General features: G+C 50.7%; 1 protein-coding gene across 3 annotated transcripts in view; it reads left to right on the top strand.

Annotated features, from left to right (window-relative positions):
* LOC112118926 (discoidin domain-containing receptor 2-like) overlaps positions 1-11,337 on the top strand; it is a 139,814-nt gene that overhangs the window by 102,808 nt on the left and 25,669 nt on the right. For all 3 annotated transcript variants that reach the window (XM_026658488.2, XM_026658490.2, XM_026658489.2), the window contains 5 exons: positions 2,364-2,610; positions 3,360-3,452; positions 4,017-4,174; positions 4,442-4,637; positions 9,219-9,463. In XM_026658488.2, the coding sequence (XP_026514273.1) occupies positions 2,364-2,610; positions 3,360-3,452; positions 4,017-4,174; positions 4,442-4,637; positions 9,219-9,463 (939 nt within the window). The remainder of the gene's footprint in view (positions 1-2,363; positions 2,611-3,359; positions 3,453-4,016; positions 4,175-4,441; positions 4,638-9,218; positions 9,464-11,337) is intronic.

The raw sequence follows: 11,337 nt of genomic DNA on the forward strand, positions 1-11,337 counted from the left end.
GGTCAGAGCTGGAGTTAGATGTCAGAGCCGGAGTCAGAAGTCCAGAATAGGAGCTGAGGGTCAGAGCCAGGTTACCTGGAATGAGGCAAGGCAGGGGCAAAGCTGGGGCCAAGGCAGGAGTTGGGATGGGTCTGAGGCAGGAGTGGGGTTGGAACAAGACTGGAACAAACAGGCGCAGGAACCGACGCAGCTGTGGGCGAATGCTTTGAGCAGTCACCACACTGCCATGGCTGCTGGGCTTAAGAGCTGGTCTGCTGACTTCCCACCAGTCAGGGACTGTAGCCAATGAGGCAGCCTACTACAGGCCAGCTGCACTCGTTAGGTTGCCTGGAGACTGGCTCTGCTGCCCCTTCCAGCACTGCACTGGCCTCAGTGGGTGGGTTGGGCGATTCTGGGCAGAGTGACCCCACTGGCCGCATATGGCGCACTGCATTTCCCCACCCGTCCCAGGGCTTCTCAGAGGTGGTTTCTCTGCTCCTGGGTGTGGGTCTCGGCTTGGGCCTGATCCCTGTCCTCTGATCCCATTCCATCTCTGTTAGGTTTTCTGTCAAACCCAGGTCGACTATCTGCGTACCAATCTGCCCATTTCCCAGCTGTGGCTACATCTCTGGGATTTTGGTCTCTCAACCAGGTTTTTAGGTCAGGGTGGCAGAGTTATAGAATTGTTCTAAACCCAATAATTCACAGGGCTCATCGACCGTGGTAACCCCCTCAACCAAGTCCCCATTTTCTTACATAATCCCTAAATTGGGTTGAAACCTCAACGTAGGTCGTGTCCCCTGTTTTTCTGAACTCCCCAAAACCTTCTCCTGTACTCTTCAGGGGTCAGTTTAAAGTTTTGCAACAAAGTTTGTTTACATCACTTATAATCTTTATAGTCCTCCCTGTCCATAGAGTGAAAATGTCCAAAGCCTTTGTCCCTGACTGTCTGTCGTGGAGCCAGATACCATACCAGGTCCTCCTGCCCCAAACTTCTTCAATTCACACTCCATTTCAGAAGCATTTAGAAACACACCCATGTCACCGCCTTCCCTGAAGCTAGGAAGTAAATTGGAATCTTTGTCACCCACCAGAACAGGTACATGGTGCCTGGCTTCACCGGCTGGACTAGAATTCTGCTGGTGCCGTCTCCATCTCAAGTTGATAATGCCACTCCTTGTCCTTCTCCCTCTCTTCGTGCTGGCTCTTATCCTCCTTCTCCCTCTCTTCGTGCTGGCTCTGATCTTCCTTCTCTCTCTCCTTGTGCTGATACTATTTTCCCGTTTGTTTGCTCTTGCTCCCAGTTTGCTCATTCTTGCTCTTGGTCTGCGTGCTGCTGCACTTCTGGACGCAGCCGGTCCCTGTCCAGCTGTATCCTCGATTGGTGCGTCTATGGACCAGTTGCATTCAGGCTGGATGAAATATGGCTGCTGCTTCTGTCAGCCTCTTCCCTGCTTCCCTCCAGGGCGTTGGTGTGATGCTTCACGGGGGTAGCCAGCATTGTGAGGCACCTTGCTGCCACCTGCCCTTAGTGTGAGGAAGCTTTATCTGTGCCTGCTGGGGTCAGCTCCCCAATTCCACTGGCCATGGCCAACACATGCACCCCCCTCGCAGGCCCCGCTGTTACTCTGCAGGTTAGCAATTGGCACCCTCAAGACCTCCAAGCGTCTCTGTGGAGAATCCAGCCCCTTGTCTAGTGGACACTTGCAGTACTCACAGATTCACTGCTTCCCAAGAAACAGCGCGGCACTAGCATGGTGAGGCCCCACTTGGGGAGCATAGAAGCTGCTGTGATACAAACCATCACCTTCATCTCCATTTGCGAATGTGTCTGGGTACAACCGAATTTCCAGTTTTCTCCAGAATTCAGGATGCAGCCCCCAGAAGCCAGAGGTCTTCTCCTCTAGTTCTTGGTCCCAGATGCTGCAGAGTACATGGTGCCTTTCCTCTCTACTGTGATTATATGCATTTAGGCAGGGGTGGCGAGTTATAGGGGCCCGTGGTGCCCGTGCTCCAGGAATATTCAGGGCCCAGGGGCCCGGCTCCACCAATATTCAGGGCTGGGTCTCGCCCCCGGCCCTGCCTGCCGCCCCCGCGCACCTCCCCGGGAGCATCTCCCGGCCCCGCCTGCCACTCCCGGGCGATTTAAAAGGGCCCAGGGGCCCCCAGCCACCGCCGCCACCACCGGTAGCACAGCAGGGCTAAGGCGGCTTCCTGCCCGGCCTCGCTCCGCGCCACTCCCGAAGTGGGCGGCATGTCCCTGCGGCCCCGGGATTTTAGGTTTATACAGTGCATTGGTTGCATGTCTGAGACCTGGTCCTTGTGTCAACGTGGGGAGTCAGAGGAGAGAACTCAGTCTGCTTGGTCCTTTTTCCTCTTGCCAGGTGCATTGCAACAATATGTTTTCTAAGGGGGTGAAGATCTTCCAGAAGGTGGAATGTCTGTTCAAACCACGGCTGATTGCAGAGTGGGAGGCTGAACCTGTCGGCGTTTCCACCATCTTGGATGACAAAAACCCCAGTGCGAGGTTTGTGACCATCCCCCTGAATCAGCGGGTGGGCAAAGCCGTCCTTTGCCGTTTCTACTTCGCTGACACCTGGATGATGATCAGTGAGATTTCCTTCCAGTCTGGTAAGTCTCCTTCCAAGAGCGATAGGGGATTGTGGGGAGCAGGAGGCAGACAGGGGGAGCCTGAACAGGGATTGAGGCTGGCAGAGGCAGGGTTGATGGAAGATACACAGGGATCAAGAGCTGGGGAGCAAGACCGTCAGTGGGAGGAAGGGGGCAGTGAGGGAGAGGCGTGGGGGGCAGTGAGGGAGCAGGTGTGGGAGCAGTCAGGGAGCAGGTGTGGGAGCAGTCAGGGAGCAGGTGTGGGAGCAGTCAGGGAGAGGAGCAGGGGGGCAATCGGGGAGCAAGCGCAGGGAAGGAAGTTGGGGAGCAGGAGCACTGAAGGTTGAATTTTCAGCTTGTGACTACCACACATTTTGGGGGACAGAAGCTCGGAAGCCAAAGCAAAGAACACTCGTTTTTTGGTTTTGGTTTTATTACAAACAAGGATTAGTTATGACCCCCAAAGCCTCATGCTGCAACGAGGCACCCTGCTGCACCTGTCTCCTCTGCTCTAGTCTGGCCTTTGCCTGGCACTGGGGCCAGTCCTTCAAAGCCAGGCCCACGCCAGCCGTCCATGAGTCAGTGAGTGAGGTTTGCTCTCCTGAGCGAGGGTGTGCAGGTGGGGCCCTTACACAGTGATGCTGCACGGATAAATAATGGAAGTGACCAACCCCGGGGTTCCTGGCAGATCCCGGGGATCACAGAGACTGCTGGCAGAGGCAGCGGCAGGGAGTATGCGACAGACTGACACCTGCTCTTACCTTCCCCAGACATGGAGAATGTAAACCCTATTGTGGTTACTCTAGCCACAAGCACAGCAGAGCTGCTGGATGCGGAGACCAACGCGACTGAGGCGGCATGGGGTAAGGACTTGACCACAGTCTACTACACAGACACGCCAGACTGTACTGGTGGATGGAAGGCTCTGCTCTGTCACAAGAGGGGTCCCTCCCTCCTTGCAAAGTGCTTCCTGCAGCACTGTACACGCCCCAGCGTCACCCCTCCACATCTAACACTAAGTGCTTTATGCTACGCTCACTAATCCAGGGCTGTCTCTGCCCCCACCACAGTGCCAGACATAGGATATGGCAGGCCACCAGGGGCAGGAGACCCAAGCGCACATGTGCAGCCAATGAAACCTCAAAACCTACCCACTGAAATTGAGTCCAGGTTCATTTTCCACCCTACTATGAGTTACAGTAGCCCAGAGCCACCATTTCCAAAGGCAAGAACAGCATGTGGCTCCCGAAGCCGCTAGCACCAAGTTATTTGTGAAGTTCCAGGAAAAGAGACTTTCTGATTAAACCAGTGTGAAAACAGATTAGCTTTGTTTGCCCCGGTTCTCTTCTGCACCAGACTGTTAGCCTGTGAGGGCCACCCCTACATCTTGTGACTCCAGTTCCTTTTCATTTTCTTCCTCTGTACAGAAACCACTTCTTTTATAACCAGCACCTGGATAGGGGAGAAAGCAGATGACTCCAGTACCTCCATCCTGGTTGGCTGCCTTGTGGCTATTATCCTTCTGCTCCTGATCATTATAATCATCATTCTGTGGAAGCAGTATGTCCAGAAGAGACTGGAGAAGGTAACGTGACGGTGCTGCTGTACATGGGAGTCTGGAGCTGTGCTGACCCTGGAAGTACTGGGGAGTCCCTGGGATGTCCCCAGTGGACAGGATGCCATGGTGTCATGGAGCTCCCACTCTCTGCTCCCCACCATCACATCCTGGGCTCCCAGCATGGAGCAGGCCCCTGTCAGGATGCTGCTGTACTAGGGAGCGACTGCTGCCCTTGCAGCCAGCTCACTGCCTGACCGCTCCGAATAGCTCAGCAGCTTGTTCTCTCTTCCGAAGGCCCCACGGCGAATCCTGGAGGAGGACGCCATGGTTCGTCTCTCCTTCTACAGCTACACCATCGTCAGCAACCAGAACCAGATCCACCAGTCTAATCCCACCTACGAACGGGTCTTCCCACTGGACCTGGAATATCACCAGCCTGCCACGCTGCTCCAGAAGCTACCTGAACTCTCCCAAAGCGCCGAGGATTCAGGTAAAAGTGGCCGGTGTCTGGGAGTCAGCAGTGTCTGGAGGGTTATTCATTTGTTTTATTTCCTTCAACTTCACTGGTTTCATCCAGGGCCCTGGCAGTTTGTTCTGACCGCTGCACCACACTCTCCTCCCAGAGCCAGGGACAGAACCCAGGAGGCTTGATATTCAGCAATCCACTGCTCTGTAGCAATTAGCTCACAAGTCACTGGCAACGTGTATGTTATAGCCCCCTCTGGTGGCTGTTCTACATAGAGGATAACGTCCCATTACTTAAAAAGAACAGGAAGCATTTAAAGCCGAAAGGGACCATCTAGTCTTGTCGCCTGTATATCACAGGCCATTACATTTCACACAAGTACCCCCCTGATTTCAGTTAAATTAAAGCATTTCAGTCCTCAGGAGACTACACTGTTGTGTGTCACTGGCAGAGAACAAGACAGAATGAGGTGCCACCAATGCCTGAGGCCCCTGCAATGGCAGGGAATTGAATAGGTTGGGCACGTCCAAATGATCCCTGCAGATAATCCACGCCCCCTGCTGCAAGGAAGGTGAACAGCTGCCAGCTTTAGCTCACACCTTAGACAGAGGTCTGTGCTGTGGGTCTAATTTACTCATAGAGGTCAGTACAACTCCACATGAAAGAAATTCTGTTTTTCCAGGGGGGTTTTGTAAGAAATTACTTAATATTAAAAATGTGTTAAAAGAATGTTAAGATTGCAAAGTGAAGCACTCAAAAGTTAGGAAATGCCAGAATTAAGGTTGCCCATGCAAACTTAATTTGGTTCCCTCCTGCGTAGGCATTATGATAGTCTTTAATTACAAATGACTGGAGGATAGCTAATGTGATACCAATTTTTTTTAAAGTTTCCAGAGGGGATCTTGGCAATTACAGGCTGGAAAGCCTAACTTCAGTACCAGGCAAATTAGTTGAAACAATAGTAAAGAACAGAATTATCAGACACATAGATGAACATGATTTGTTGGCGAAGAGTTCACACGATTTTTGTATGGGGAAATCATGCATCATCAGTCTATTAGAATTCTTTGAGGGGTCAAAAATATGTGGACAGGGGTGATCCAGTAGACATAGTGTACTTAGACTTTCAGAAAGCCTTTGATAGGGTCCCTCACCAAAGGCTCTTAGGCAAAGTAAGCTGTCATGGGATAAAAGGGAAGGTTCTCTCTTGGATCAATAACTGGCTAAAAGACAGGAAGCAAAGGGTAGGAATAAATGGTCAGTTTTCAGAATGGAAAGAGGTAAATAGTGGTGTCCCCCAGGGGTCTGTATTGGACCAGTTCTATTCAACATATTCATAAATGATCTGGAAAATGTAGTGAACAGTGAGGTGGCAAAGTTTGCAGATGATACAAAATGACTCAAGATAGTTAAGTCCAAAGCAGACTGTGAAGAGTTACAAAGGGATCTCAATAAACTGGGAGACTGGGCAACAAAATGGCAGATGAAACTCAATGTTGATAAATGCAAAGCAATGCACATTGGAAAACATAATCCCAACTATACATACAAAATGATGGGCTCTAACTTAGCTGTCGCCACTCAAGAAAGAGATATTGAAGTAATTGTGGATAGTTTTCTGAAAACATCTGCTAAATATACAGTGGCCATGAAAAAAGCTAACAAAATGTTGGGAACCATTAGGAGAGGGATAGATAATAAGACAGAAAAAATCATAATGCAACTATATAAACCCATGGTACGCCCACACCTTGAATACTGTGTGCAATTCTGGTTGACCCATCTCAAAAAAGATATATTAGAATTGGAAAAGGTACAGAGAAGGACAACAACAATGATTAGGGCTACGGAACAGATTCCCTATGAGGAGAGATTAAAAAGACAGGGACTTTTCCACTTGGAAAAGAGATGACTAGGGGGGGATATGATAGAGGTCTATAAAATCATGACTGGTGTGGAGAAGGTTAATAAGGAAATGTGAAGGGGTAAATAACATTAACACAGGAATGAAGGGTTGCCCAATGAAATTAATAGGCAGCAGGTTTAATAACAAACAAAAGGAAGTATTTCTTCACACAGTGTGCCATCACTCTGTGGAACTCATTGCCAGAGTATGTTGTGAAGGCCAAAACTATAACTGGATTCAAAAAAGAGTTTGATAAGTTCATGGACGATAGGTCCCTCAATGGCTTTTAGCCAAGATGATCAGGGATACAGCCCCATGCCCTTGGTGACCCTAAGCCTCTGACTGCCAGATGCTGGGGGATTGGATGGCGGGGGATGGACCACTTGATAATTGCTTTGTTCTGTTCATTCCCTCTGGGGCACCTGGCATTGGCCACTGTCGGAAGACAGGATACTGGGCTCGATGGACCATTGGTCTGACACTGTATGGCCGTTCTTATGTTCTTACATGTTCACATACTACCTTTTCCCCAGGACCCCTGCCTCAATCAGTGCACTGGAAGGATGATGAATGAGAAGGGGCTGTATAGCATATGAGGCTGTTGTCCATATTATTCCTGCTTCATTCACAGCAGAAGCTGGAAGGAATGTCATGAAGAAAGTCAGGGGCTTCAAGCTATAGGTGTCTCAAGTTGGGCCTCCAGTCATTGAAGCAGCCAAAAGGACTGGACATCTTTGTAAAATTTGGCCTAAATCTCTCTGGGCCTCAGTCCCCATCTGTAAAATGGGGTTACAATCACTTTCCTATCTCTCAGGTGAGCTGTAAAGATCAAGTCATTAATGTCTGTGAGGTTCATATGCTACAGTGATGAGCATCACAGCAACTCCCAGGAGGACATGAATTCTTCCCTATTCAGTGTAGGGTGAGCAGTAAATAAGGCAAAAGGCAGTGGATTGAATATTCAGGACAAAAGGAGGCTACCTCATTCCCTGAACACCATCCATCCTGTGCACTTAATGAGGCAGAAGCCACCTGGTAAGAACAGTATGTGTTACTGTAACTCAAGGCTGTATGGCAAAGGTGTCCAACCTGCAGCCCGGGGGATCTTGTGGTCCTCAGGGCTCTTGGCTGTGGCCTTGAGAGTAACTGCGTTAAGATGAACGTTTGTATTTGATTACATGTTGCTCGGGGGTGGAGGGGAGCAAAGCAGCCCCCGTTCCTGGAAGAGGAGGGGAGCAGGTAGTGAGAGAGCAGAGGGCTGGAGCCGCATCACGGTCATGGTGCATGGGAAGGGAGGGGAGGGAGAATCTTTGAATCTCTCCAGCAGACCGTTCTGGCAGTTGGGCTGGATTGACACTGCTGGGTTTATATTAGCAATGAGGGTGCCAGGAAGCCACAGTACCTTGTGCCTAGAACCCAGCCTGTTCCCCCCAAGCCAGCTGGACGTGTCCCGTTCACTGAGAAGCAGCAAAGAGGATGCCAGGGGAACTGACAGGCATGTGAGGAGGCTGTGAAAGTTGTGAACTGTATTAAAGGTGAGCCCAATGGACTGTTTGATGTGAAGAAATGGGCATTCGGCATCGGCAGCTGCTCCACAGTGATGTTCCCTGGCGTTCATGTGGGGATGTTCTCAATCATGTGCTGGAGCTCAGAGAAGAGGCAAAGGTTTTCCTGGCTGACCACTTAATGAATGAGTGTTTGACTTTGCCACCTGATCAGCATTCTTTTAACATAGCGGGGTTTGTATGAAACATAATAGTAGTAGTAGTAAATTAGGTTTATACCAAAATAATAAAAAAGGGACCTATGCGGGCTCTATGTCCCCTGCCATAAATTACTGACCCAAATGAGATCACCCGGCTGATCTCTCTCCGAGACCCCGCTCTGCAGCAGCCCATGTAAACAGAAATGTCCCACCGCGTGCCCAGAAGGTCAATAGACCTGGGCTATTTCAGTCTAGGGGGAAGCTTGTTCCAGAGCTGAGAGCCCCTCACGGAGGATGCTGTGCCGCCAGCCCCCATCTCTTTTAAATGGAGGGGGAGCAGCTCGAGTGCCCCCCCGTATCGCAGCTGTGACAGGCTGGCACGAGGGGAGGTGGTCCCTCCAGTAGCCAGGTCCCAGCCCAGTTAGGGATTTGTAGATCAAAAGCAGTGGCTTAAATTCAATCCAGAAGCCAATAGGGAGCCAGTGCAGACCGTGGAGCGCCTGCTGGGGACTTGAGCTGTTCCTGAGAAACACCATTTACTAGGCATTCTGCACCAGAGCGAGTTCCTGTTCTGAGCTTGGATCGCAGTGATCCGACCTTGAGATGGGGAAAGGTGGAGGAGCTCCAGGCTGCTTCCCCAGTACAGCCTTCCCGAAAGTCGTTACCTAGTAACACTGAGATGCCCTGTGTCACGTGCGGGGCTGTGTAGGTGAGAGTTTGGTCTCCGGTTGAGGCATGAGTGGGTTGATGGCCATTTAACACAATCAGGACACTCCACAAACATTTGTTCAGGAAAACAGATGTTTGCGGTTTACCAGGGGCGGATCCTAGTTACAACAGGAGCAAAATCTCCATGCAGGCCCGAGCAGCAGCACTGGGGCTGAGATGAGCCGCCTGCGGTTCCTATGCAGGATCAGGCCCGGATGCAGTCCGGCTGCCGTGACTTGGAGAAGGCAGGCGTGCTTGACTAACCATGTCTTTGGTTTTCCCCCAGCGTGCAGCGGTGACTACGCTGAGCCCGACCTCACCAAGTCCACCCCACACCAGGGCTTCCAGAACAACGTGCCTCACTACGCGGAGACCGACATTGTCAGCCTGCAGGGCGTGACGGGCAATAACATGTATGCAGTGCCTGCCCTCACCGTCGATTCGCTCACCAAGAAGGACATCTCCGTAGGCGAGTTCCCCCGGCAGCAGCTGCGACTCAAGGAGAAGCTGGGAGAAGGGCAGTTCGGAGAGGTACAGGCGTCTTTCCGCCCCCTTGGCAGCAGAATGGAGGCACATGTCCCAGTACAATGGCCCTGGCACAGCCGGCCTGCTCAGCTCCCTGCCTGCAGTGTCCATGCTGCACCACCTTCTGTAGCCTGGGTGCTACAGCAGAGCTCACATCCCTGCAGCTGGTTTTCTGGGGGGGTCTGCACATTCCCTCCTGGCCCCTGCGCTGAGCCAGACTGAGAGACCCTAACCTCTCTGCGTTCTCCCTCCCCTGGTTTGTGTCAGGAACCTTGGGCAGCCTGGCCTTAGCTCCCAGGAGTTTGCTGACTGTCCCCCTAGCCACACTCTCCCATAGCGCCCCTTGCCCTGTTCACAGCAATACTCTGCATGCTCTCACTTCTCCTTCCCTTTCCCTGCCTCCTTCCCTCCTCATTCTCACACTATCACCATCTCCTCAACCCTCCCGTCCTCCCCCCTCCATTGCTCCCGCCAGCTCTACCTTCTCCTGTTGCCACCCTTCCCAACCCCCGCTTGCCCCCACAAATCCAAAACTCACCTCCGCTGTCTCCTCAGTCTTTAATGAGGCGAATGAAGAGCTTAGGGATAATGGTAGGATGACAAATAGGAATAAGGATATGGAGGTAGTGGTACCACATCCAAGGTAGAAGCCAAACTCAAACAGCTTAATGGGACGAAATCAGGGGGCCCAGATAATCTTCATCCAAGAATATTAAAGGAACTGGCACATGAAATTGCAAGCCCATTAGCAAGAATTTTTAATGAATCTGTAAACTCAGGGGTTGTACCGTATGACTGGAGAATTGCTAACATAGTTCCTAGCTTTAAGAAAGGGGGAAAAAGTGATTCGGGCAACTACAGGCCTGTCAGTTTGACATCTGTAGTATGCAAGGTCTTGGAAAAAATTTTGAAGGAAAAAGTAGTCTAGGACATTGAGGTCAATGGTAATTGGGACAAAATAGAACATGGCTTTACAAAAGGTAGATCGTGCCAAACCAACCTGATCTCCTTCTTTGAGAAGGTAACAATTTTTTTAGACAAAGGAAATGCAGTGGATCTAATTTACCTCGATTTCAGTAAGGCATTTGATACGGTTCCACATGGGGAATTATTAGCTATTAGTATGCTAAATGTATACATCGAGGAACAAAGAACATAGGCCATACTTACATGACGGGGGACTCTCTCCTGGGAAGCCGGGACTGAGAAAAAGTTTTGGGGGTTGACATCGTGGTGGATAATCAGCTGAACGTGAGCTCCCAGTACGACTTTGACCAAAAGGGCTACTGTGATTGATTCTTGAATGCATAAACAATCTACAGGTACAGTCCAGAACTCCATTGTCTTCGCCAATAGACAGGATTCCCTCCTGCTGATTTATTTCTTCCTGTAAATTCCCTCAGTGAAGATTTCACAATCCCTTCACTAGCATTCGGCTCAGATTGCAAATGAGCATCCATTGTGAACTGTACAATACTCGATTTACATAGAGACAGACTGCTAGATGAACATCTTGTGACTGAACGCAAATTGTTTAGCAACTTCTGGTGATTGGCCCCAACTCACGGACCTTCAGAACAAAATGTTCAGTGTAGATACAGAACTCCTCACATATTATCCGTACGCCCGGCTTGCAAGGACTACGGAGACCAGTATAACAATAGAGACCACACATGATGCCCTTTGGCAAAATAGTACATAGAGACCAGGCCCAGGGAATCCATGTACTGTAACCCTTATGCACCTCTGTGTCCTCTGCCAGTGGACACCTAGAGGTCCCCAGGTCACACCTGGCTTCACACATAGAGATGCAGGCTATGCTGGAGGACTGCTGGCTATCTATGGCTTGCAAAATGGACCCTTAGAGAGACAAGGTGGGT

The sequence above is a fragment of the Terrapene carolina genome, unplaced genomic scaffold (genome assembly GCF_002925995.2).
Source record: "Terrapene carolina triunguis isolate 2854851 unplaced genomic scaffold, T_m_triunguis-2.0 Scaffold449, whole genome shotgun sequence".
In the NCBI taxonomy this organism is placed as follows: Eukaryota; Metazoa; Chordata; order Testudines; family Emydidae; genus Terrapene; species Terrapene triunguis.